The sequence below is a fragment of the Drosophila grimshawi genome, unplaced genomic scaffold, assembly GCF_018153295.1.
Source record: "Drosophila grimshawi isolate 15287-2541.00 unplaced genomic scaffold, ASM1815329v1 contig_1369, whole genome shotgun sequence".
Classification (NCBI taxonomy): domain Eukaryota; kingdom Metazoa; phylum Arthropoda; class Insecta; order Diptera; family Drosophilidae; genus Drosophila; species Drosophila grimshawi.
The window spans coordinates 7,069,127-7,096,777 of NW_025062891.1; the positions used below are offsets into that span (position 1 = coordinate 7,069,127).

At 43.4% G+C, this 27,651-nt stretch overlaps 2 protein-coding genes across 9 annotated transcripts; both read right to left on the reverse strand.

The window, feature by feature from the left end:
• Positions 1-233: 233 nt before the first annotated feature.
• On the reverse strand, positions 234-13,287 carry LOC6559725 (arginine kinase). Of its 7 annotated transcripts, XM_032734733.2 has the most exons (18): positions 12,774-13,155; positions 11,308-11,370; positions 10,660-10,820; positions 10,293-10,604; positions 10,051-10,233; positions 9,879-9,970; positions 9,523-9,688; positions 8,526-8,942; positions 6,971-7,165; positions 6,582-6,728; positions 6,355-6,508; positions 6,094-6,251; positions 5,189-5,309; positions 1,986-2,057; positions 1,088-1,609; positions 740-1,003; positions 580-677; positions 234-502 (listed from the first exon to the last, which is right to left on the reverse strand). In XM_032734733.2, the coding sequence occupies exons 1-18, from the start codon at positions 12,832-12,834 to the stop codon at positions 320-322; spliced, it is 3,369 nt and encodes a 1,122-aa protein (XP_032590624.1). In that variant the 5' UTR covers positions 12,835-13,155; the 3' UTR covers positions 234-319. The 7 variants fall into 7 exon arrangements, with proteins under 7 accessions (XP_032590624.1, XP_001987748.1, XP_032590621.1 ...); XM_032734730.1 differs by lacking the exons at positions 234-502; positions 580-677; positions 740-1,003; positions 1,088-1,609; positions 1,986-2,057 and adding an exon at positions 2,433-3,925 and having other exon boundaries at positions 12,774-13,282; XM_032734731.1 differs by lacking the exons at positions 234-502; positions 580-677; positions 740-1,003; positions 1,088-1,609; positions 1,986-2,057 and adding an exon at positions 2,433-3,925 and having other exon boundaries at positions 7,007-7,165; positions 12,774-13,281.
• A 4,652-nt stretch (positions 13,288-17,939) lies between these two features.
• LOC6559726 (A disintegrin and metalloproteinase with thrombospondin motifs adt-1) lies at positions 17,940-27,423 on the reverse strand. 2 transcript variants are annotated; one of them, XM_032735161.2, is made up of 11 exons: positions 27,067-27,423; positions 23,881-23,950; positions 22,739-22,834; positions 22,406-22,602; positions 20,823-21,763; positions 20,617-20,745; positions 20,296-20,545; positions 19,739-20,222; positions 19,387-19,674; positions 18,406-19,188; positions 17,940-18,269 (listed from the first exon to the last, which is right to left on the reverse strand). In XM_032735161.2, the coding sequence occupies exons 1-11, from the start codon at positions 27,289-27,291 to the stop codon at positions 18,199-18,201; spliced, it is 3,534 nt and encodes a 1,177-aa protein (XP_032591052.2). In that variant the 5' UTR covers positions 27,292-27,423; the 3' UTR covers positions 17,940-18,198. The 2 variants fall into 2 exon arrangements, with proteins under 2 accessions (XP_032591052.2, XP_032591053.2); XM_032735162.2 differs by lacking the exons at positions 22,406-22,602; positions 22,739-22,834; positions 23,881-23,950; positions 27,067-27,423 and adding an exon at positions 22,144-22,229.
• Between the last annotated feature and the right edge of the window lie 228 nt (positions 27,424-27,651).

Below are 27,651 nucleotides of genomic sequence, written 5' to 3' on the forward strand. Positions count from 1 at the left end.
AATTCAATTGCTTAGCGCTTATCACTTGATCACTTCACATCAATGAATGTCATTATCGAGGAACTCTGCAAGACACTTCGAAAGAATCATCGATGGATGCCTAAGTGCTTATCTCCATGGGAAGGCCACTTCAAGCGATATTTCAAAATAAGCGTGGCACATGTGCGTAAAGCACTTTATTACCTTTTAATTGGTCGCATTATTTGTGAAAGTTTGACATTAGGATTTGAATATTTCGATGTTAGCATTGTTTCCAAAGGTTTTCTTTATTTAACTAGAACAATTTAGAGTTAGATGATTTCTATACATAAAGATTTGATCAGCGAGTTTCCTCCTCCTCCTCTTGCAGGCGCAATATATCTGCTTTGTTGATGAAATAGTAGCTCGGCTGTCTACCCTTGAGATCCTTCGCCGTGCGCTTGGCACCATTTTGGATAAGTATCCGACTGACGCTCTCACAGAAATTTGTGCCTAAAGCATAGTGCAAAACGGTGCGCTCGAGCTGGGGAAGCAAATTGAGAAATAGATTAGGAAAGTTGTTACAAAATGCTTAATAGATAAGCTTAACATTTAACTTACATTATCCGTGACCTTGAGCGCCTCGGGACAAAGGTCCACCAGGTGCTGTACCATTTCCTCGGATTCCTTGAGCACGGCTATGTGCAGTGCTGTTCGACCTAAACAACCATTGAGTCAAAGCATTATTCTTAACAATGATGCCTAAGTGAAAAAATTATACCGTAATAGTTTTTGGTCCGGATAAACCACTTGGCATTGGGCACAGCGGTCAGCTCTTTGAGCCGTTCCATATTCTTGTCGCGTATCATTTGATGCAACTCCTCTCGCGTCTCCTCCAGCGTACGCAAGCTATTCAAAAAGGCAACGAGTGCCTCATGCTGACGCTCTGTGGCCACATCTATAACGCTCTTGCCGCTCTCATCTTCCACATCTAAGATGTGATCGTATCCCTGCAGCGCCAACTGCTCAAGCGGCTCCACATCACCTGAATGAGGCAGATATATGATAGAAAATGAAATGAGCTAATTAAATAAGCTATTCATATACTGTGAAACAAATATACACTTACCCAACACTACCTGGGCGAACACATAGCGATCGATTTCGGTGGCATTAGTGGGCTGATTAGCCTGGAGAGCCACATCCCTTGCCGTGCGATACAACTCATCCCTGTAGGTGATATCGATGCGTGACTCCTCGATCAGTGTGTAGAGCGCGCCACGACGATGGGAGCGGGCGCAGGCAAAGTGCAGCATGCTCTGGCCATGTTCGTCACGCTCCTCCAGGTGCTGCACAGCTAATGCACTATCCTCATCGTCATCATCCTGCTCCTCGGCCAGTGAGCCAGCGTCCAGTTCAATGATATCCGCACGGTTTTTGCCAAAGCGACTGCTCGTTAGTTTGGAGTTGGAGTTAGCTCGAGCCGTGGAGATCGTGCTGGTTTTGCTGCTGCCCGAGTGGACAATGGCCTCGGTGATGGGCTTGCGTTGGCCCATAAACTGCTGCAAATAGTTTGTCAAATAGGCAACAGGATCCTTGGGACGCTTATTGGCTATCTCTGTCAAAGCCTTGATCAAGGGATCGGCCAAAGCTGAGTAGAAAAAAAATAAAAGTAATTGAGAAGCTGATATAAAGGGCCAATTTTATACAATTAACTATCATTTTCTGTTCGCGGGGTACATTTTTTTAATTCGGTAAAACATTGTCTAATATTGCCTGATTAATTTTGGCAGCTGGTTTAAAGGTAATTCGAGGAAGTTTTAATTAAACTTAAGTCAACATATTCTGTTATTTATGGGTTTAATTATTATTTTTTTCTTTTGTTTTTCAAATGAATCAAATTTACATTTTCATCTGAACTAAACAAATCATCGACCAACATATCTTCTTTCTATTTGATATATCATTTGTTATGTCTTCAGTCAAAATTTCAGTTTTCTATTCTAGAAGAAATTTCGTTCACTTACAATCCGCCAGATATTTGCCCTGTTCCGTTTTAAAGATGGGATTAGCCTGTAAGCTAACAGGCTGCGATTGACCTGTCAATGCAGAGAAACTTAATTATTGACAATCGAAGGATAATGAGTATAAAATTAACATCCATCGTTTAGATTATATACACAAAGCGAGAGTTAAGTTTGAAACCAAATGAGTTATTATCAAACTAAAATAATACTTTGCAAATCAAGTCAAATTTAGTACAAGACACATTGCTAATGAGGACGGGGCTGGTCGGGGGTGGGAAGGGAGTTTGGTAGGAGGTAGTAATAGGTACGTACGTGTATCTCATTAAAACATTTGCGTGCGACGTTACGGCCGAAGCTGAAAATGTGGTATTTATTTTTGGTGTCTTTTGACTTTTGGCTCAAGTGTTGAAGCTTAATAAATGCAAAGTAGTATATCATTCGATCGAATTGCTTAATATATGTATTTATATATTTTACATAATAATTGTTTTGGTGTGTTGTTCTGGTTGTATTTACAATACAATTGCATTAGAAATGTATGAGTTGTGCTTTCATTTGTAAGTATCTTGCGGCTTGTATCTCTTGATTTATCGATCAGTTGCGATCGATAATGCTGTTCTTCTTGCGCCTGAAGATCTTAACCAGCATATTAGCTATATGCTTTGAGTTTGTCAGCGACATATCCTTCTCCAGCGATAGAATATTCGTTACAGCTGTACAATAGTCCTGAAACATGACATACTCCACAACGCCCATGCTCTGCATATTAATCAGACGAACTGTCAGCTTGGACAGGCGATTGGTGACCATGCTGAGGCCACGCACCGAGCACAGATGACGTAGATTGTCCATCTCCTTCATTAGATTTGGCAACTTGACAATGGTGGTCATTTTAAGCCCTGTGCCCAAGTAAGCTGGACGCGATTGCAGATACCCAAGCAGATAGCTCTCCTTGAAGTGCAGCTGTGTCTCCAGATATGAGACGGCACGACCGACACGTGTGTAGGCAGCACCCATATCAGCCGGATCCTTGCTACCGGTGGACGAAATGATGCGCAAATGCTCTTGACAATTCAACCACAGAGCCGTATTATGCGCTGAATTCACATACACGCCTCGCCCGTAGGGCCATAGAGCGCCATTGAAAGCCGTCGACTCAGCGGCCTGCACCAGATCTTTGGTATCTAACAGCGGTATCATCAGACCAAGATTGTTCAGCATAAGGGCCACCTCAGAGTGTGGGTCCAAGAGCTCGGTAAGCGTATAATAACTGCCGGATTCCGTTTCGCCAATGGCCTCCGCGAAACTGGCCGTAAAGATTTTTCCCATCATGACACGCTCGGCCTGCTCGATCTGTGCGATGGTCAGGTTAAGCGGCAGCTCCAGCTGATCCAGATTGCGTGACGCTTCCACAATGCAGCGTGTGACGAGCAGCGATTCATCGTCAAACACGAAGGCTGCTGTATTGAGACGCTCGCCATTGTCCATGGGAAAGTAGGCGAGTCGCGGCTGCGGCTTGAACTCCGCATCGATGCTCAGGCAATGCATGTCCTTGAGGAACGGCACCAGAAATTCCTGGAACACCACAAACACATCAAAGTCGGGCGCAATAATCCCACAATTGATATCCTCCTCCAGATGACGCAGTTTTGATGTCTTCCGCATTGCCGGCCACAGCACATCGAAGAGGCTATGATCGAGGCGCGTCTGTCGTCGCTTGATCCTTTCGTAGACGGCACGCTTAAGGAAGCGGCTCAGATAGCTCGTCACCGACAACTGCAGTGCGGAGGCACTCAGCGGCTTTCGTTGCGAAAGAGCCGAGGCTGTGGTCCCACTTAGCAGTTTACCCGATTCCGCAATGACGCTGAAGCAACGCTCCAGAGTCCTTGAAATTTCACCATCCTGCAGCTCGCGGCGTGCGCTATGCAGATCATCGGGAACTGCTCGTTGTAGTGGTCGTTATTGTTGGGGCAGCGTTGGGTGTAATTGTTGATGATTATCAGTACAGCACAACGGGCTAGTTTGTACACCAACACACATGGACACACATACACCACATGGACACACGAACACAGAGTGACAGAAAAGACTTGCTGTAATTGTGGCTTGCTGAGAATAGGCGCGTGTGCTTAACCAGGTGCAAAAGTAATTGAAGTTGATAATGTAGTCGGTGAGTATTAAATAATAAATACGAATGATATAATTATACCTCAATTTATATATTTAATTAATATTTAATGGTTTTTTATTTTTATTTTCTTTTTATTATGGGAAATATTTGTATTGCTGAAAAGTTCATAAACAGAACTAAAATAATCATATCAAAACTAAGCACTATCTCATATTACTTCACCATATTCAGAAATAAGAAAATATACATTCTTCATAAATCTATATACGCCAATTTAAGCTGTTAACTGACTAATAGAACTTTACTAATAATGGCAACACTGAAGAGAATTTGAATCTTTTACACACTATCCTATTTAGTATTTAGTATAAGTGTCTAGATTTTTAAATAAAACTCAGTTTCTACCATTTACTCAAATCTGATACATTAGTAATGACTTAAGGTCCATAACAGAAAAGACTTGGGGAAAACTCTCTCAACTTCTACATTCGCAATAGCCATACACTTGCATTGTTATTTATTACATACCAAATATATCATCAATATTATTGATAATCTCGGTGAAGAATTCCTGATTTGCCGCCATTTTATTACGATTTTTGTTTCAACTGTCCGCCGCTAAATGCGAGACCAACTGCGCGTATTAGCCACCAAATAATGACTAACTAGACGGACGATATACGGGTATGAAGAAGTGAGCATACGACCAGCGAAGGACGCGTGCCGTATGTGTGTGGCTATGTCTGTGTTAGTAGGTGTGTGTGTGTGTGTGTCTATGTGTGTCTATAGTGTGCGTGTGTGTAGCATTTGAAACTGAAAATCGATGTTCGGTGGGGCAGAGTCAAAGTAGCCAACCAATCATGTCCGGATGTTTGGGTTAGCAAACAAAAAAGTATTTAATTATTTTCATTGCGGGTGGTCCGACGAGTGGCTGAGTGTCTGTGCATGTGAGTGTGTGCGTGATTGTGGTGTTGTGCAGCGTAACGGCGTGTAATAATAAAACGACGCTAAAGCCAAACAGCAAAGAAAAGCAAAACAAAATGGACTTCAGTCCGGACGAATGAGAACCAACCTTGATCGCTGAGCAACTTATTCTCCAGGTCCTCGGCCCCGAATACGCTCAGCAGTTCGGTATAGGTGAGCACATCTTTCGATGTGTCTATATTCACGTAGAACTCGGGTGTATGGCCTAGCTGCGGGTGAATTTTAAATAAACATTTTCCACTTTATTATATATTTATAAAGTATTGATTTAAACTTATCCACAAGTTCGAGGTTCGACCTATATATCCTATCTATATATATCAAAGTCAATGCTGCCCACCTTGACACACAACCGTCCACATCTTATATTATTTCCATTGAGAAGCATTTGCCAATATTCCCAACTCTAAGACTATAAACTCTACTCTGGGTTGCATTTGGTTTTCTACTGGTATACTTACTAACTATTCTAATCAAGAAATTTAAGTAATTACAAAAATATAAAAATTACCAGTAATTCTATTCCAGGGTGGTGACTTAAGAACTGAGCGTTTACCATTTTATATGAGCACAACTCTATTTTTAAAACCAATTTAGATACATTATTCAAAACCTTGCTGATGGAAAGAGTTAATTTAAAGCACAATAAGTAAAGAATGGAATTAAATTACTATTTTAATTTTAATAACAACAATTTGTTTAAGTATCCCCACAAAGCAAACTCAATGATAATAACTCAAATTAAATATTGATAACTTCGAAATGAAATTTCAAATCAAATAAGTTCAGCTAAAATAAAATTCATAAATTGTCCTGACTTGAAAAGCTTACTGAGTTCAGTTAAATCAACAATTTTAAAAGACCTTTCCTTGAAACTTTAAAAAGCTTTCAAAGCCGCAGTAAACACAACAAAAGCTATGTATTTGGCGTAGACTTCCTTTTGTGCTATAAATAATATGAAAGGTGAGCGTTCGATATTATACAATTATTTACCTTGTCCACTGCCTTCGTATCAGCGCCCAGCTGCGTTAGGACATTGTAGAAGTGGCCGTTGTCCTTAATTGTGCCCGCATAGTGCAGTGCCGTACGTCCGTCATTATCCGTAATTGCCATGGTCTCCGGAAAGCGTGAAGCCAAATAGCGTACAATATCTGCGTGGCGGGTAGAAAAGCGAAACATCAAAACGCAGCGAGTACAAAACTGTGACAGAGCCCATGTTTAGACCGCCCCTTCTCCCAAGCACATTCAACTTACCGCTGTGGCCAAAGAGAACGGCAACATGTAGCGGCGTGGCGCCATTTGGCGATATGTCGTCCTTCGCAATGGCAAACTTCCGGCGATCCAGTGCCTGCTGCAGCGCCAACAAACTGCCGTCACGTGCCGCGTCATGCACGCGATGGATTTTCTCCTGCAGGGCACAGCAAGCGCAGCAATTAGTGGTAGTAGAGTGAGATAGGGAGAGAGATAGAGCTGGTACTGACCATATAGCTGGGCACGTTATTGAGAAACGCTTGAATCTCGGCCTCCTTGGACTTAAGGCCCAGTAGTCGTCCTCCCTCGCCATTTAACACAATCTCGGCCAGCTGCTCCATGTCGCCCGACTCGATGATCTGCTGCAGGGTGGCATCCTGCAAAAAGTGCATGAGATAAGCATTGTTTGGCCAAGACCACAAGCGACGACAACGACAATTTGTGCGTATGAGCTGAAAGCGGGAGAAGGAGGTGCAGTAAATGAGATAGAGAGGGAAGGAGCGAGCGATGAAGGCAAAGAACTGATGTGAGCAATAGAAACAAGCGAGATGAGCAAGATAGATCTTGATAAAGAGAGATATATAGGTGGAGATAGAAAAAGGGATTGTCGCCTTTATACTTCATCAACTTCATTAGCTGCAGTTTGAGACTGAACTGTAAAATCCTCGGCGGCACCCTGCACAAAACCCTCGATAGCCAGCGAGGAGGTAAGCGAATCGCCGCCATCATTATCCGGTACCAGATCCTGTTCCGGTTGCAGCTGTTTTTGTGTCTCCTCTTGAGTGGGCCTGTTCGGCGTTGTCGCTATCACATCCTGTGGAGAATTGCGCATTTATTTGAATGCCCAGCTTAACTAGCTAAAAGTGCAAACAAATGTACGGGAACACAGTACTAAATACTACGACAAAGTGATTGTATACTAGTCGGTGCAATTGCCAGTTCTAATTGCATGCCAAATCGAGTGTCACTTTAACTAATTTGAAATTTATATAATATTCATGATTATGTCAAATAATGGATTTCTGTGTTTTCCCACTTTTCATCTGCATCACGTCGTATACGTAATAATGCGCATACACCGCATGATCGATTACCTGGGGAAATTTGAGATATGATCAGCGCTGTAGTCATTAAATTTTCTGGGCCAACGCCCACTCAATGCTCAATGTGAAATAAAACGCAATAAATGCGAATATTTAGCCGCAGTAAATTGAAGCTAACTTTGAAAAATATAAATATAGTATCCGTTCACCATATATCATAAAATATCTAACGTTTACAACTGTTCCTGACGTTTGCATGCTCAGTTGCCATTTGGATGGCTGCCTGACAGCTGAGGCAAGTCGGGCAAACGTCAGACAGATATGCAGGCAAGCAGGCAAGCAGTCAGAGAAGAACATGGCAAATGAAAGTGAAATGCCAGGACACATACGAGTCTCGAATGTGCATTCATTTATTTATATGTAAGTCTGTTTTCATAGCTTATAATATACGAATACGAATTACATATATCTGCAGCAGAGCAGCTGCTGATTTTGGTCAATCGATATGCGCAAAAACAATTTCAAGCACTGGCATTGCTCGACTCTACATATATAGAAACACACACACACACATACGAAAGAGAGGGAAAGAGCGAAAGACATAAACAAATAGAAATAGAAAGTAACATGGAAATACGAGTGCGATACGTAAACAAAACACACGAGTTGCGGTTATTTTATTGCAGATTTTAGATTTCTTTTAATTTGATATTGATTGAATTAGATAGATATAAGTAGTAGGAGTATATATGTTTATAGTAAGTAGTACAAAATATACAATGATAAGTCTGTACGGATACACGAAATCAGTTAGGTTGGTTTAGCAGTATCTAAGCATTTGAAATGTTTTCGTTTAGCTGTGTGGTTATTGTTGTTGTTTTTGTTAATGGTATTTTTATTGTTATTGTTATTGTTATTGTTGCGGATTTGTTGTGGCGGCTACGTTGTTGTACAGTATTGAAGGAATAGTTAAAAATTGTAGTGCCAACAGCTGATTATTTTTTTTAGATTTGTACAGTTCACATTTTGAGCAAACGGGCACAAATATCTCAATCAATCGATCAATCAAACAATCTACTAAACAATTGCCGTCTGCACGTGAATTGGCATTTAAAGTAAGCCAATCTGTACCTCATCGTCGTCCTCTTCCACATCCTCCTCCTCATCATCAGCAGCAGCAGCAGCAGCAGTACCAGTAGTGTCTTTCTCTTCGTCATTGTCTCCAGTTGCCTCTTCTTCAGTAGCATCTGCCATCTCCACATGATCTTCTTCATGCTCTTTTGTTTCAGCATTTGTTTCGTTTGATATTTCATTCAGCTCTGCGACTTCGTTCCCATTCTCAATTGCTTCAGTCTTTTCAGTTGCATTTTGCTCACTCTCACTCTCAGCATCTAAATCCCCATTCTCAGCCAGCTGCTCATCATCATTTGTATCTGCATCCGCCTCCGCCTCCGTCTCCGCCTCCGCTTCATCCTGCGCTGGTTGCTCTGCTGCTTCTGGCTCAACCTTATCAGCATCTTCATCGTCGCTTACAGCTCTTGCAATATTCTGTAAAAGTAAACAATTGTCGACTGATTGCTTTCCTTGTGAACTTCGAATTTCTTATAAAATTAATGGTATCTACAATCATCTTCAGTCGATCTGACAAAGCGTTAAATGTGAGTGTGTCAGCTGTGTGTGTATGAAGAGTGTTCTTATACATATACCAGCCTGCAAACATTTTTCATCGCAGCAAATGATTCCTATATTTCGGTTTTGCATCCAAGTGAAAAAAACATTCGTTTTAGTGAATCTACTTTGGAATCGTGAAACGTTTCGTTTGGAAGATAAGAATAAGTATTTTCTGAAAAACACATTTATGCAGAAATAAAGCGATACTTCCTTCCAATTCTCTTCGAATGCTTGCAGGAAACTATTGTGTGTGTGTGTGTGTGTGAAGCCGCATCATGACCGACATTGGCGTACTCTAACAAAAAGAAACAAATTACCGCGTGTATCATTCAGCTAATCGGCCCAATCGTAACTATACAGCAAAAGCGCACAGTGCAAAGCGACTAACAGCAAAGAAAAAATGAAAAAAAAAGAAGAAACTCAGGCTGTCAGCCTGGTAGCTGACTTAAGGACTTACCTCAGCTTCGCTTTCGGTATCGCCGGCTGTGTCGCTAACATCGCCAGTTGCAAATGCCGCCGGCGTTTCCGGACGACGTTGCTGGGGCACTTCCGCTTCTGGATCCACTTCCACATCCACATCCGGATCTGGCTTGGACAAATCATCATCCTCATTGACGCTGGTACTGCGTGTGTGTGTGTGTAGTTGTTTGGTTTTCAAAATGCAAAGAACTCTCAAAGCCATGCCACAAAAAAAAGGCTAACAAAACGCAAGCCCCGAGCCGCCCCGCCCGGCACCGCCCAACGCACCCACAGCCAAGAAAAGCTGACCATGCTAAAGGCCAAGTCAATGTCAAGTGGCCAGCAAACACTTACCCATCATTCGTGTCCAATTCGGAGGTGTTTTCAACGCTGTCGTCAAACGATTTACGACCATTTACAGCGGCTGCTGGTTTTATATCCAATTTCTGGCTCACAAAAAAAAAAAAAACAGGTGAAAGGCTTTTCAATTAGCCACACTATAAAAAAAAAACAACAGATCCCTAACCTTGCTTGGCTTGCTGCTATTGCTGCTGGCATCGCCACCGGCGTTGCTGTCGCTATCATCGCTAAGTGCCTCCCAGTCGGTGACGCTATCCGGGGAGATGCGAGGCGCTTCCGGCACATAGACTAAATAGGCCCGCTCGATTTCGTGCGGCTTGTGGCGATAGTATGAGGGTGTCTTCATTTTCTGCAAGCAACCGAGTAGACATGAAAGCAATTTTAATTGTTTTCAAGACACAAACTTACATAATCCTGTGCCTCCTCATCGCAGCCGGCCTGGGTGAGCAGCGTATAGCAGCGCATATTATTCTTGGCGCTGGCGGCCCAATGCAGCGGCGTCTTGCCCGTTATATCGATCTCGTGGGCGCCCTCCGGCCACAGGCCAATGAGATACTCGAGTATCTTGGTGTGACCCAAGCCGGCGGCCTTGTGTATGATATTTAGACCATTGCTGTCCTTGGCGGTGACCATTGATGGTGGCACCGGTGGTTCCAACTGCATTTGCAACGTCTCCAAACTGTTATCGATTACCGCCTGATGCAGATCCTTGGTGGCATTCTGGCAATCAAAAAGAATTCAGTTTATTCAGTTGTTAGCTCGCTGGCAGGCTTACCATCACATGTGGCACTGCGGCCAGAAAGCGTTTGACACGCCCGTTATTGCTGGCCTGCTGACAGAGGCGTTGTCCCTGGCCCGCCCACAATATGCGCGTCAGCTTGCCAATGTCCTTTTCGTGCATCCAGATGCGTATAGTTGATAGCTTCACGGAGAAATCTATTAGGCGCCACGTTGCCAACAAACAATTGCAATTGAGAGTGCAGAAAAATTAATTTAACACAGAAATTTTTTAAGTGTCCGCCCCTTTCCAAGCCAAAAGCACGCCCCCTACCTTCTTGGGTTTCGATTTCTTTTTTGGCTACCTGGCTGTTCGTGTTTGCATGCAATTTGCAAGTAAAATCGAAATTAAAAAGCTAAAATTCGCGAGCAAATGCTTAGCTTAAAGTCTCAACAACTTTTATGACTTTTCACAATGGAGTTTTCACAAGTCATTTTTTTTTTCTTTTCTTTTTGGCAAACTTGGAAACGCCTTGAAGGTCGCGACGCTGCCAAGCCGGGCTGCACTTAAAATGCAAGCGCCATTGAAATATTGAGCAGCGCTTGAGAAAGTGACAGCTGGCAGTGAAACGCCTTCGCAACCCATACGTTTGATCTTACCAATTTAAATGTAAAGGCAAATATTTAACGGATTACTCATACGCACCATCGTTCTCACGGCGCTTGCGTCCATTTTGGCTGCCGGCTGCCTGTCCGTTCATTGGCATGACTGCAATTGTTTCAGACGATTTGTATAGAGTATTTCAATGTATATGTATTTGTATATTTATATTTATGTATATTTATCGATAGTGATGTAGTATGTAGTAGTACATATGTGACTGTACTGGGCTGATTAATTATACAAACGCTACTACACAAAACGCCTACTTAGTGTGTTAGCTTGAAGGAATTGAGCCCTTTAAGCAGCTGTTCGTTCGTCTTGTTGCGTGTGGCAAGTTTGAGCCACGTTGGCCAACTAACGCTACTGACCAAAGCAAGGTGTTGAATTTAGGACAGCTGAATGTGTTATTTCTCATTTTTTTCTATTTATTCCCCATTCTTTCATTTTGTTTCGTTTGTTGTGCCATTTTCCATCGCTGTGTTGGTCGGTAATTCCGTCCTGTACGCGCTGTTCCTCTACATTTTTATGTGTTCTGAGTAAATAAGAAAGTTATGTGTATGCAATCTACGTGTATACAGTGTTTTTATATCGATATAGTTTTTGTTTTTTATCGTTCTCTTATCGTTCATCTACAGCTTTAATGATAGTCTCACCTGGGGAATGGATATAGAATTTCAACTGGCTTATAAGTATACACTTTGCATGGGATATAGATTTGTGATTACTATTCATTTTTTATTTTTTAATTATTTTATTTTTTAATTAATATAGGAGATAATTTATATATTTTTTACTGGAGTTTACTGTGGTAATTTATAATCTATCGACTAAAAGATGTACTTTCTCTTCTAATTATCGTTCAATTATCGCTATACAAATATGCTTTATTCATGTACATAGCCATAGTCTCTTCCAAGGCTCTTATAAGTCTTTACCACACGGTCTTTATAAAATTTACAGAGTATGTAGGCGCCTTGGTAAACAGCACATTCACACACTCATTAGCACATTCGTATGTAAATATTTAGCTACACCACATTTTTATTGCTTAAACTCAGGTTGATTTGAGTCTAAAAAAAGTAACCTTTAATCCTGGTCTTCATGTACAGGTATGTTTATATATACGTATATAGCGCTCACATATGTAAATTAAGTTGGAGTGTGGCAACAAAGTTGTAGGCAATAAAAGGCAACTATTGCCTCGGAAATGGCGCATTAGCGGCTGCCACTTAATGTCGTCGCCAGTTGCTTCTCGGGGGCTTTGGGTGAAAGGGGGAGGAGGTTACTTGTTGATCCTGTGCTCCCATTTGGGGCGCACGCAATATGCAAATTTTGGCCATGTCTGCGCTTTGTCACGCATGCTCTTCACTCCCCACCACGCCAACATTTTCCACTGTGGATTCTTACTTAATTGGTGTGCCACACATTAATTGTAATTGACTTAATTAGGCGCAACTAATGAATATGAATGGCTCTCAGTGGATGTATTCATCATTCTGTGCACTCACCCTTTGGCGGCGATGAATGGTAATAGAGTCCATGAAATCTGCGCCTTCGCTTTGGTGGCATGCCTCCAACTCGTGTTTCTTACGTTGCGCTTCTAAAGTATCCTTTCAAAGTCCGCGACTTTTTGAGTTGCTCCAGTCGCGATTTAATCTGCACATGTTTTTAGCTTTAGCTTTCTTTATTGTATTATCACTATTATTCACAACGATTTTTATTCTTCCACTGTTGCGTTGCTGTCCGTCCGTCGCTCTTGCCAGTTGAACGACGTCTAACAGACAGTGACGATTTTAACGCATTTTATGGTCAGTTTACTGGCGGTTGTTGTGGTTCCCTTAACCAATTGCAGCGAGTGGTTCGCGTGTCTCTACATTAAAAATGAGTGACCTGCACATGCAAATACTAAATGTAAACATGATCACCCTCATTTAAACAAAAAAACAGTGCAAGCCCAATGTGAACAGGATATTTTGGGTTTGTACCATAAACAGTGCAGATTTTTTGAGAGCTCACTAATCATATTTTTATATAGATTTAAGATAAGCAATTCTTAAATTTGAACTTTACTCAAATATTTCCACATTATTATTTTATATAAGTGCATATTAACGAATATAAGTGCATATTAACGAATATTAACGAATTACTTTCACAACCGCACTGAACACCAGAAACTTCAGATAATAACTAATTTGTTCACCATTTATTTGCACTTCACGTATGCCACATTTGGTCACTAAGCACAGAGCAATTGAAATATATCTGTGGTCGTTAAACTAATGCCCATCACATGTGCATTGCATGTGCTAGCTAACAGAAAAAACTAAAGCAAGCACTTTGGGGCAACGACTGCACATGGAAAACCCATTGCATACTTTAACGGACAACGCCGCCTAATGAAATAACCAAAGAATTGAATTGCTGGTTGAGTGGCGGCGAAAACGAAAACAAACCAATTAACGCAAATCGATATTTCGATTTCGAACATTATCAAAGTAGAACAGCAACAACAGCAATTTATGAAAGGACCTCAAGGTCCTGGCGTACATGGCAATTATAGCACGTGCCAGAAAGCCGATGAGAACTCGCACTGAATACAACAACTGCAGTGCGAAGACAAACAAAACTGAAGTTAAAAATTGATTGTGAATTGCAAATTGAGCAATTGAGTTGGGAATTAATAATGACTAATTGGAACCCGGCCAACTGGACATTGCGTGCTGACTGGCCAAACAGAGTGGATATATGGGTCCAGTTTTATTAAAAACAAAAAAAAACAATTGACACACTTTCCGGCATTATCTTCATGAGCTGCGTGCTCATGACGCAGCTGGAAATTACAGAAATACCTCAAGGCGAGTCAATTTTCTTGGCATGTGACCCAATTTTATGAGTCCCCGAGGACTCAAGGGTCACGAGGTGGACACATTAAAATGTCAATGCCAATCGAGCAGCAATTAAATGACTAATTAAACGCTAAATTGAGGCCATTAGTTTTGCACTTTGGTATTTGATATTAAGCGGCAGATTTAAACACTTTTCTTGCATCATTTATGAGCCACAGGCGATTGCAGCAGGTGCATTGAACTTGCAACGTGAACGAGCCAGCAGCTGGTCAAGTTTACAAATGCAAACACACAAATCACTGGACACCAGATACTGACAACAGCCAAACACTTGCAAGTTTTCCCTCAATTTTCCGATGGGTTTTCTTTTACTTTTCTTTGGTTTTGGTTTGCACGGTGCGCGCTTGAGTTGTCGACTGCGGCATATTCAGCATTTTGTAGGTGTTTTTATCTAATTTCTAGCGCACGCACACACAGGCAACCTTTATATGTGTGTGTGTGTGTGTGTAATTGTTGTTGTTATCCTTTTGGTATCGAATATTGGTAATGGCTGTTAGTGTTTGCATGCAAACGCCAAAAATGGTAACACAACTGATGAGCACGACGAGTGCCGAGGCGTCCTTCTTCTCTGTATCTGTGTCTGGCTGTCTGTATGTGTTTGTGTGGGCGTGGCAGTTACTTGCATGAGAGTGTGTGGGTGTCTTGTCTTAGTTGTCAATGTAATGCGTGCATACCATGCAGTGCTTAGCTGGCAGAATAAAAAGTATGCCACATTATTTGAGGAATCATTTTTATTTTAAGGCCCTGTCACAAGCACAAGTGGCATTAGTTTTGAGGTCAACTGAATTATTTGTGTGCATTGTTAAAGGTTAAAGCAGCAGAGATTTGAGTATTATTTTGATTTTTTTATGGCACGTTTTTTTTTATAGAAATTAGTCATGTACTTGAAATTATTAAAATGCTTATAAGGCACACAGCCCGCCACAAAAGTACCCAGAAAGAAGTAGGTTTGACTTAGCAAACGATTGGTTATGGAGTAAGGTTAGGTTAGGTCATGTCGGCTGTCAGCCCTATGGGCCTCCAAAGCATTTCTAACATTTAAACATTTGACCAGCCGGATGCGTTTATGAATTTCGCTATCATGGCCGGTCTCATGTCTCGGAGCTCCGATAAATCAGTTAGGGAGTGGTTTCCCAGGATTTCCAGCCTTTTCCTAGCAAGTGCTGGGCAGTGGCAGAAGAAATGTTCCGGAGATTCCACTTCCTCCTCATCTTTGGAGCTTCTGCAAAAGTCATTGTATGGCACCTGGAGTTGTTGGCATGAATGCCTACCAACCAGTGCCCAGTTAGAGCCCGGATCACTGCAGAACAGTTGGTCCGACTTAGACTGCACAGCTCTTTGCTGCCCTTGGAGTTGATAATTGGCCATGTATTGTATGCTATGCGGGCACAGGTGGCACTTTGCCATTTTCTGATGTTGAGCTTACAGGTAGCTAGAGGCATACTTATACTTTCCTTATCCGCGAGGAGTGGTAGTATAGTACCTTTCCTAGCTGTATCTGTGATCAGAGAAGGAGTGATCATCAGACACTCTCCAACCTATTAGCTGGTCGCTCATAGATTGTGAGATGAGGGTCAGATCAATGACCTCTCTTCTATTTTTAATAATGAAAGTGGGTTCATTACCCGTATTACATACTAAAAGGTTAGTATTAAGAATGAAGGATAAGAGTGACTCACCCCTCGGATTTGTGTCCGTACTCCCCCACTGGATGTGGTGAGCATTGGCGTCACAGCCTATGATTAGGCCAATTCTGTGCTTCTCGCACTCCTGGACGAGGGACCTTGTAGTCTCATCTGGTGGTGGGCCGGCGCTGTCGTAGGCCATATAGACAGACAGTAGCCTTACCGAAGCTGACTGGAGCTCCAGGCTTATTGCTAAATTATGGAGTGTTGTGTTATGTGTTGTCATCATTGCTAAAATTATGGAGCAGAAAAATATTTAGATGTTTTTTCGCGAGGATGCAGGTACGTTTTTTACCTTCATTTCCAGCTACTAACAGCTTGTAATTTTTGTTTCCTAGTCCGCAAACCTTTCCTCCAATCACCCAAGGTTCTTGGACTAGTACTATGTCGTCTCCGCCTCCAGCCAGGCGGAGCATCAGAGCAGCGGATGCTGCTTTACTGTGGTGAAGGTTTATCTGCCGTAGTCTCAAGGACATTCGGAGATACCGCCCTCACCACCGTGTTGTTGCTGTCGGCCTCAAGGCCCCGAGTCAGAGTCGACGTGTCCGACGTATAGCCTGGCTCCAGCTCCTCATCGATTTCTCCGATCTCCGCAGGAGGACCCTGTTCGGCCGTCTTGTTACAGACAACAGAGTCTCCTCCGGCCGGCGCATCCGATTTATATACCTTAACGGTAATGGAGCCGAAGCCGAAGTTTAGCTCGCCCTTGGCGGCTTCAATTGGGGCCAGCGATTCCTTGTTTAGAATCAGCACAGCCTGATTTGTTGGCCCTTCGGTGGCCTCAATCTTCACCACCCTCCAGTCATGGGTGGGAAGAGAGGGGTTGCATAGTTGCAAAAGATTAAGCACCTGGTCCGGTTCCTTTAAGGAGGCCGGGATCCAGATGCGTGCACGAGGTCTACTCGGGACTTCGCTCCAGTCGAAAGCGACCAGCTTCGCCCCGGGGTAGACCTCACCAAGCTCTGATAACCTTCGTGTTACCCTGGTACCACCCAGCATCCCTGCATACCGGTGGTGACCCAGGCGCCTTGCTTAGTAGCTTCAGGCATTGGATAGCGAGGGCCCCTTCCACCCACTTCCACTGATTTCTTGGGATTCTTCCGTCCTTGTTTCCCTTGTCAAGGATCCCTATAAGGATTCTCTCCTTGGCAATGTCAGCAAAGGACCTTCCCTGCTGCACCTTGGCCCGTTTTGCAACGGGTCCGTGTGCTACCTGCGAGCGCTGCCTTTTTGTCCGGCTCTGCTCCTTATGGGGTGGAGCCTCACAGAAGTTTGGCAGCACCTTCCTAGCCTACACCACTTTGTTTTGCCATTCGGTTGGTGGATTTGGCCGTGTTTTCGCGTTTTGCCGCTTCAGAATGTTTGCGGCACTTCTGCGGTCGGCATAGCTGAACCTTTTAGCCGCAGCGCTGGTAGTTGGCAAATCGCCCTTAGCACCCGCTCCGGCTGGCAGGTTGGCTACACAAGTGCTTTGCTTTCCTGCCACGGAGTCGGATGGGTCGGGGTTTTTACCAGCTGCACCCTCGCCGCTGGCTTGACAAACAGGCTTTTCCGCCACTTTTGTCATGCTGCCGCTTTGGCCAGGCTTGCGAGCCACTGCCTCCGCTACATGCTTGGGATTGCTCCCTACTGGTTTTGAGAGAGTACCGGGCTCTTTTTGCGGATTTTTATTTGCGGAATACATTTGGATTCCCACGAGCTGCGGAGAAAGGAGATGTCCGCCTGCACAGAGATCCGCGATGTGCAGGTAAGGCTGATTAATATCGGAGGTCGCCAGGTATCCGATATGCTCCGTGTAAGACTGGGCTATTTAAGGGCCCCCAGCCTGGCTGACTATCGGCACGGGTCGCATAACACCTTAGTCCGGCCCTTTACCTCGAACCATGACTCGGTCCTTTCCCAGCGACAAGACTATGGATGCAGTTCATGTCTGAGGTTCAGGGCACGAGTCTTAGCTAGCATCAGTACCTTGCAGGACCACTGTGATGCTATTACCAGTCGACACCCTCGTGGAGGGTTCAGTTGAGGAATTTTTGCCTACCTTATGGAGTATAGACCTGTTCAAATAAAAACAGAATAATATCTTGCAGAGCTGGGCTGAATATTTTAAGTTTATCGGCCAGCAGCTCTCAGTCACATTCACACGTATATTTCAGCTAAGATTCGTACAAGTTGCAGCTTAAGATTTAAAACTAGACTTAAATCACTATGGGGGAGAGAGCCCAAAGCGTGGGGGTAGGGGCAATCTGAGCAGAACGGCAGCCACAAAAAACTTTAAGAACTACATACGAAATACATATACAAATATATATAATAAAAAATTAAACGCTACGATATATTCAGTTGTTGCTCAGTTCATCCGCAGAAACGTGTATAGGATTGGAAAATTCGATGTTGTCGGCGGCGAAATCTGCAAGAGAGAATTAGATGCAAATAAAGTTAGATTAATAAATAGTTCGATATTAATAAATATATAAAATTGAAATAAATTAATATTTCTATAGAAAATATATATGCAAGATTTAAGTAGATTGCAGATGACGCACCCAAATGCTGCCGCTCAATGTCAATAATGCTGCGCACAATGTTGTTGAGAAAGTCCTGTGTAATGGTTTCGGTAATGTTTACCGGATCGTAGTAGAGGAAGCTGCGCTTCGAGCGATGCACCGCCCCACGCTTACTGCGGAACAGGGCCAGACTGATGTGTGACTGCTGCAGCGGCATATTATCCGCACCGAACTCCAGGCACTTGCCCTGGACACAATAACGCCTTCCCACCTGCGAGCAGCGTGTGCCAATGGGAAAGTGTCCGTTGTTGCCGTTCACCAGATAATAGCGATACTTGATCAACTCGTCCTGACAGCCAACGCGACAGCTGCGATCTGGCTCCCCAATACTTGCCGAAATCTGCGCACCATGGCCGGAGAGGCCACGCACCTTCAGCTTGTAGCGGGCACACGTCTGTTCCGCATACTCTGCCGTCGTCAGCAGTCGCTCGCAGGGCTTCACCTTGTGCGTGCACAACTGGATATTGGGCTCGCCCGTATGCCGTGAACGGACCACCTGCACGCCCTTTGACTCTGTCATGCAATTGGAGTGACAGCCCGACTTGACCTCCCACTCCGACAACGACTCCACCACCAGCGAGGCAGAGGCGGGCGGCGGCGGCGACTTGATAAATGACTCCTGCACCACATTGTTGTTATAATTATTGTTGTTGTTGATGTTGTTATTATATTTGTATTCATTGGATGGGTTCTTGCGCTTGTACGACTGCTGCTGTGGAACTATACGATTCTCGTGGCCATGCAAAATGCGAACAGCAACCTCTGAAAAAGAAATGGGAAATATTAATGTAATTAATGTTAATGTACCAGTTAATGGTTTGTTCTCGATTCAATTTAAGATACTATTTAATCAATATTCTGAGAGAACATGGATACAAATGGAATTTAGAATAACTTTTAACAGATCTTCAGTAAGAGTCTTCAACAAGATATCAAAACCTTCCCTAATTCCACACATACCATTCTCATAGCGATTTCTGTGATTATAGCTGGGCTGCTGCTTGCTCTCCAGCTCCGTGGAATCGCGCTGTGGCCGCGGAGAGCGGTACGCACAGAAGGTGCTGTCCATTTTGAAGAAATTGGTGGTGGCATTGTCGCAGGAGAACTGCTCACAGCGTCCGGCAATGCAGTAGGCAATTTGATCCGCACTCTGATACTTGGAGCGGCAGGTGGTGCCATCGGGAAAGGTCCATCGACGGGATTTGGTGCCATTGCTTCGAGTGCGGCAGAACACCTTGCACGAGTCCTCTAAAATGAATAAAGAACAGTGCTCAACATTGTTAAATAATTTAAGTGCTAATCAGAGACTCACCAATGGAGGCGCTTAGCTGCTGCCCCTCGCCGGTCAGTTCGCTGTCGGACTTGCGCGCCTGCTTGCACACCTGTGTGGCAAAGTCAGCGATTGTCTGCAGGGGCACACTGTAGCACTGCTTGGCAATGCACGTCTCAAACTTGCGATCCCGGCCCATGCAACGCTGGCGATAGTTCCGGCAGCTCCGACTGTAGATGCGCAGTCCTGTGCTGCCCTCACGCAAACGATTCGAGGGACCGTAGAGACAGCCGGAGTCACAGTGACTGGCCTCGCCCCAACCGCCCCAGTCACTCCAGTTGCTAACTGCGGCTAGCTCATTGCCACTAGTCTTGTACTCGTGCAGCAGTTGACCCATTTTGCTGGAGTCCGCAATGCTGGCGCTGCTCTTCTCATAGCTGGGCTTCGAGTACCCGCTCAGCTGCTTCAGCGAACTCATGGCCGTCTCCTGTGTGGGTCGCAGCTTGCAATAGCCACCGCGGCACCACTGTAAAAGTCAACAAATTCGCAGAGCAAAACGCTAGACTCGATAGTATTAGAGTTGAAGATACGCTATTTACCATGCTGTCGCCGCACTCAGTGCCCTCCAGTGCTGGATGCGAGGTCCATGTGAGTCTCTCCTGCTGACAGTGCAAATCGTGGCAGATCTCTGACTTGCTCTGGCTATGCGCACGGACCGCATTCCGACCGTACTTGAGCATGCACTGCTGATTGGCATCGAAGCGCTCGCCGGGCAGCATACCCTCAGCCGAGTGGTCCAGATGCGCCTTGAACTGTCCCCGATCGAAGAGGCACTCGGCCTGCGACTGACTGCAATTTAATAAATTACACAAACAAACTTCAAGATTTGCAATGAGCGACGAGTTGATTTGTTTACTGACGCCAAGAACTCGTCCAAGTAGGTGCGAGAGCATTTCGACCAGGTGATCTTTCCACTGCCCAAAGTGGGCGACATGATGTGCAGACTGGGATCGCAACTGTTGTCCTTTGTATCGTGACGCATTCCCAAACTAAATGAAAGGCATAAAATGATAATAAGTGAACAATCTCAAAATAATACATAATTAATAAGGCATTCAAAACTGACTTGTGTCCAATTTCATGGGCAACAACAAAGACGCTCTCGAAGTGCTTGCCCTCGTTAATGGTGCAGGAGGATGTGGGCGTGCACATGCCGCCCACTGGCGCCAGACCCACCACTTGGCTAATCACCTTCCCATTCTTGGCCAGCACATACAGATCCAAGCCCGTCAAGATCACAGCATGATCATAGTGCAAGCTATCCGCATCCGAGGCGGGATTTAGGCTCTTCTGCCACTGACAAAAGTTGCTCAAATAGTTGTCAATATCGCTCGAGCGTCGCAACTCTGGCGGATCCTTGCGAAATATCTCCAGGCGCTTGAGCACAAAGTTGATGCGCCTGCCGAGCGTGGGATGGTGATACAGCAGCTGCACACCATTGATCATGGCCAGGACGAAGCGTATCAGCTGACTCTCCGTATCCGTGGGATAGTTCTTCTCCATGTGCCGATACAGATCACTGTCCACAAATATCGCCGTCTCAATGTGAAGCTCATGTGGCACTGGCCAGCGACGTGATACGCCTCCTCCACCTCCTCCTCCTCCTCCACCGCCGGCAATGTGCCGCCTAAGACGCGGCGTTGCAGAGTCAACGCTGGCAATGCCAGTGTCATGATGATGATGATGGTGATGATGATGATGATGACGCGGCTGATAGCGCAGTCGCAGCTGTGATTGCAATTTGTGACGCAGCTGCTGGCGTTGCTGCGATTCTTGTTGTTGCTGATGTTGCTGTTGCTGTTGCTGCTGCTGCTGCTGTTGCGGTTCGTTGAATTCGTCTGCATCGGGCTCAAACTGCAGCTGACTGTCTAACGGTGTCGTCTGACTACCGCTGCTGCTCAAGCTCTTATCTAAGCGCGCCTGGTAGAGCACATGGGTGGCAGCCCCAAAGCGAGCCGGCAGCGGTTGGACAACAAAATTGCTCGCATTCTGCTGGAAAACGCCGCGCTGCAAAGGTGCCGACAAGTTGTGCAGTTGCGATTAATAAATATGTATGGCTAAAGTTAGTCTTCGTTGGGCAGTTAGACAGTCCAGTGAAATTGGTATATGGAACAGCGGAAATGGAAAATGGAACAGTGGAAATGAAACAAATGGAAAAGCAATGCTCTCAATATGTTTGTACCTGCCTGGAACAGTGACACAGACGAAAAGGTACATATGAACTTGGACTTTGCACGCAAGACCATTAATTAAGCAAGGAACAGTAAAAATGGAACGCATAATAGGAAATGTGTTGGGAATGGAACATAGAAATGTTACATGTTGAAAAAGAAATGATGGCAACAGAACAGGGTTGCACTGTAACAGCTCTGTCAGTAGCTAATTACCCAGGAACATCTCCTCCTTCTCCTTCTCGTAACAAACACAATATGAAACGGTGAGAACGGCACATGGTTGTTCTGTGTCAAGTGCAACAGTAGCTAATTGTGTTGAGAGAGATCCTTCTTAAAGATTTGTCTGCATTCTGTCTTTTCTTTCAACACCACCTCCACCTCATCCTCCAAATCCTCGTTCAGCTCCTCCTCCACTTTCGCCTTTCAATTGGTCAGCAGTACAGATAATAGGGGGAGAGCATGTTCTAATACTCACCACGCTTTGAGCATCGCACAAGTCGAGGGCCGCCCATGGACTCCGATAGATGCATCGCTCCAGACGCTGCAACAGTTGCGGCGAATGCTCCACAAACTGCGTGCTATTCGCGTTGCGGCGTATGAAGATGAAGGCATCGTCGATCAGTTGCGGCGCTTGCAGCAGCTTCAGCTTCAGTTCAGCCTCCACAGTGCCGGCTGCCAAATGCATTTGAATTAATTAACACTATTCGCATAATGACCGCCAGCAGACACAACTGGAGCAGCACGAGTTCTCTCTGTGTAAGTGTGTGTGTGTGTGTGTGTGTGCTCTGTGGCATGCATTTACACTTACCTTGTGCCGCACTGCGACGTCGCCGCTGTTGCTGTTGATGCTGCTCCTGCTGCGCTGCACTGCGTCGCTCCAGCTGCACCAATTTAAATTCGGGCGCTGCAAGGTAAACAAGCGAAAACAATAATAAAGAATGCAAATGTGCTTGCCATGAATCGATAATAATAATTATGTTCGGACCAAGCTGCCACAAATTGCTTACATCTTTATGCCCACCACTCACCTCCCACCTCCCACCGCCCACTGCCTCTCCCACTCTACCAGCCGACTTCTGACCACCTATCGTTCTTGGTAATAACATGTTGCAGTTCGTTCGCTCAATTGCCTGTCCGCATTGGCATTGATTTGCGATCCAAACTTGAATTACTTTAGTACAACAGTCCCCTTAAACGGAAAACTGCCTTGGGCGAACTTTATAGGAACTTATAGGAAAATTGTTCTTTGTGCCACCAGCAACAAGCGAACATTTAAGGTCAACGAGGAAAATGAGGTAGTTTCAACTACCTTTCCGTTTAATGCTTAAATATTTGGAATCTAAAAATAGTTTGTGGCCTTTTCTCATCATTTAACACAGGCATACTTAGAAATGAAAAAAGAAACCAATAATGAGCTTACTTTCTTTCTATATTTACTTTGAATTTAATTCGTTTCTAGACATTTTATGTGTATAGCAAGCAAGCAAGCATTTAAGGACAGCAAGAGAAGTAATTCATATAATTTAATATGCACAAAGTTTGTAAACCTTAATTATCATTCAACCCTGACATACTTAGAAATGAGCTCAAACTCTTTCTCTTCGAATTTGATTCCATCTCCAATATTATATTTGTATAGCAAGCAAACATTTAAGGATAACAACAGATTGTATATAGTTAAGAGTTGTCATATCTTTGGGAGCCAAATTTAGCATAGTTAATGGTCTGCAAACATTAATTATCATTCAACACTGACATACTTATATGTATATGAAAAAGCCTCTAAAAATTATGAATAAAAGCATTAATTAACTTCACTTTTCTGTGCAGTTTTTCTCTAGAACTATGTGTGTGCTCGCTGAAGGGAGCTTTCACTGTATACACCCACATGTAGGTTAGCTTATGTCAGCCGAATTAATCTTTCCAATCCGTTGCGCGCCAAGAACTTACCTGGTGCCGTGCCGAAGATTAAAGATCGCTCATGGCCAGCCAGCTGCTCCAGCAGAGCGTTCTCATCCAGCTGCAAGTGAAAGGGAAGCGAGAGATGTGCTGGTTTAAATGGTATGCAAACTTCAAGTTAAAATCGTATAACGAGCGCAGTTCAACAAAGCGTAAAGCGAGCAAAGAGCAAAAGGGTGTTTTAAAACGCCAAGAAACCAAATACCAAATAAAAACACTTTCACTACACACAACAATAGAAAATTAGTTTAGGAAAATCCCCATTAAATTGCTTCTTTTTTTTTGTCTTTCGTCTTACGTCAACAAAAATTGTGCAGGCCAATGGGAAGTGGCATATAAAATAACCACAAGCTGCATCGAACGAATATCGTAAATCGGTTATCGCAATCGTTTATCGGTTTGCAGCTACGAATCTTCCCATTGAGGCTGTGCGTGTGCCCGTTTGTGCTATTATTTAATTTAATTTGTTGTTATATTTTGGAAAAGCGCGTCGATGGGCAGCGATGCATGAAGACCGCTTCACTTGGCTCAAATGGGCGGTTACTCCCCGCCCCTTCTCGCCTATCCTCCTTGACCGAAGGTGTTTCACAAATTGCTATGGGCGTTTTGGTATGGTAAACAAAGCAATGCTGCCAAAAATGGGCGTGGCAGTGAACTTTTTGATTTGTACAATTGGAGAATGTTGGGTGATTATGGATATTTATCATTACGAATATAAAAAAGTGGAATTAAACAGTTTTCTCGTGAGCACAGCATATTTGTAGGTCAAATCACAAGTTATCGATAGTCAAATCGATAACATTAAGGTCGCAAGATTTTGTTAGCCCCTTGTTAAAGCTTTTCAAGTGCCAAATACTTTGGCGGGTTCGACGGGTATTAGGTTATGAAGTTTGATCAACTTCGTATCTAAAACCATAAGTTATCGATATTCAAATCGATAACCGTTCGATAAGTATTGAGCAAGTTTTTGCTAGAAAGTTCTTAAAGTTCTTCAATTGGCAAATTCTTTGAAAAACTGTTCGATAACGATTGGTTTACTAATCGATAACTGTTCGATCAATAACTTTTTCGCTTTATTTGATCAATGTTAATATTAAATACTGCTTATAGGTAATCCATTACTTTATATTTATTTGACAGATATACTCGTTAACTATTCGATAATTACTCGATATATATTCGATCAACAATTGTCTCACTTTTTACTGAGGTGCTGCCAAGCAGAATATTAAACACTTTTGCAGGTCACCCATAATTTCATATATAGTATACACTTCTTATTCTAAATTATTGGTATACCCCTTTCAATATTCGATAGCTATTCGATCAACACTTGACTCATTTAATTCTGCCAAGCATTCTGCGAAATGAACTCAAATTTATAACCTGGACACCCAGCACGCCATACATTCATTCAGTCGTTCAGTCACTCATCCACTAATTCACTCATAACCTTTGTGTGTGAGTGCATTCAGACAATGTTCGATAAAACGACACTAATTGACGGCAAGGGCAACAGCAACGGCAACGGAACAAAAAGGCCGGGTCCATCAGCCAACATCGAGTGCCGGAAAAGCTTACCAGCAACAGCAAACAAAACATAAAACCAACAAGTGTGGAAATGGAAGTGGAAAATGCCTGCAACAACATTCGCACTCGTTGGTAACCCGACTCTCTGCGCGATTATGTGATGAAATTTTGCGTGACCCGTGGATAGTAAAAAACAACAGCAAATAATGGCATAACAAAGAAAAACAGCGACACAGAGCTAAAATTAAGTCACAGCAATTGGTCGGCACAGCGTAAGTAAGCCCAATTGCCAGTCCAAGAGGTAAGTAAAGTAAACGAATCTCGCATAACAATGGCGGAACCGACAATCTTCCCGTGTAAGCAACTAAAGGTTCTCAGCTGCGACCAAGTCCGCATGTATGTGTGTGTGTAGGTGTAAGTATTACCAACAAATTGCCAGTTGGGTCAATAACTTGACGAATGCCCGCGAAGCGCTCAGCTGTAAATTTCGCAGCTGCTAAAAAGTGGAGCCACACTTCTTGGCCCAGCCGCTGACGCGTGTTTTTCTTCGCCTGACAAATCGTGCGATGCATTCCGACAGTTTGCCATTAAAACAACCCACGAGGGTGGCTCCAAAAGTACCATAGATTCAAAGTTATTTAATTTTATGAATTGAAAGTATATAACAGCAATTTTGACTACCGTACTTATTTGGCCACAATGAGAAGTTATTCTCAAAGCACATCGTAGCAGATAGCCGGAAAATATATAGTATTCTTGGGAAGGATGATGTTAACACGGAAGAAATTGAAATCCGAGAATAGGGATTGTGTGGCTCTGAAGGCATATAATATATTGAACAGATCGCAGTACAGTAACCCTCAATACGAATAATAATAATAATTTATTATTTTTTTAAGCAATCGCCTTTTCGAGCAACATCGTAAACTTTGTAAAACAATTGTAATCAAACTTGATTTACCACCCAAAATATATTCATAATTTTTATCGAAAATGGCTTAGTTTTTTAGGCAAACTCTAGCTGACCTTTGATCATAGTTTGCTCATTAGATTTGGCATTTAAATATGTGTATATGCAACCCTCGCTCGCTGCAACATTTGTACAACATATTGGAGACGGCTGGACGCCTTCTTAGTTCAAAATATCGCTGGTCTGTGGAAGTGTTCCGAGAACGCCGAGTTGTCCCATAAAATCATGTAATTTGACAAGCAGCCGACTTGTTCGACAAACGATTTTATTTGTTTGCTGCAAATGAAGTTAAGCTCATTATATGGACAGGCTGGTGTCCAATTTCGTGCGGAGTGCACGTTTCACTTGCAGTTGTAAAAATTAGTTCATTTCCACGCCTCACTCTGAGTCTGCTGACTGTTCTTATCGAATCACGCGTTTTCATATTTAGCTTACTTTGGTCTTTCATTGCTTGACATTTTCCCTTATGAATCATGAATCATGCGCATGCATATTTAGCATTGACTGAAGGTATCTTTCATAAAAAAAACATAAATAGATATATATATCTGATTCATGTTGCTCGTAAGCTATGACACAATAGACTATTATTGATGTACCCATTTAGCATTTGGCCATGTGACAAATGCAATTAATAAATGAATCGTTTGCAATTGCAATCAAAGATCTCGAATTACCTCAATGCCATTCCAGCTGACACTTCTCCTGCGTCGCAGCTCAATGTGCACTGCACTGGCGTCGACGTCGGCGTCGAGGTCAGCAGCAGCAGCAGCAGCAGTCGCAGCAACCAGTGTGTCCAGCCATAATGCAGCCAAAACAATTAGGCACAAGCGATGACGATGACGATAACGATGACGGTGACGATAACTCTGATCATGCTGATTAGCTGCAATCGCAGACATAACGACGTTTTTGGAGTTGACAGCAATTAAGCGAATTGTGTTTGTTTCTTGTAAAATTACTATTTACATTTGTTGATTGCTCAAGCACTGCTTTGTTGTTGCTGTTGTTGCAACTACCATGCGAACAAATTGCATTTATTGCAAAATATATGGTGGTATTAGTATTAATATTATTCTGCCCCACAAGCTAATTTTACTTGCGAATTTGCGTCACAATTTTTACTTATATTACATTTTCTGCAAACAGACAAAAATAATAAAGACATGTTTAAATGTATTTCACTTCAATTTTTTTGTATTTTTCGATTGCAGCAGAAGCAGAAGCAGCCGGGCAGAGAGAAAAGTGAATGCACGCAGCGC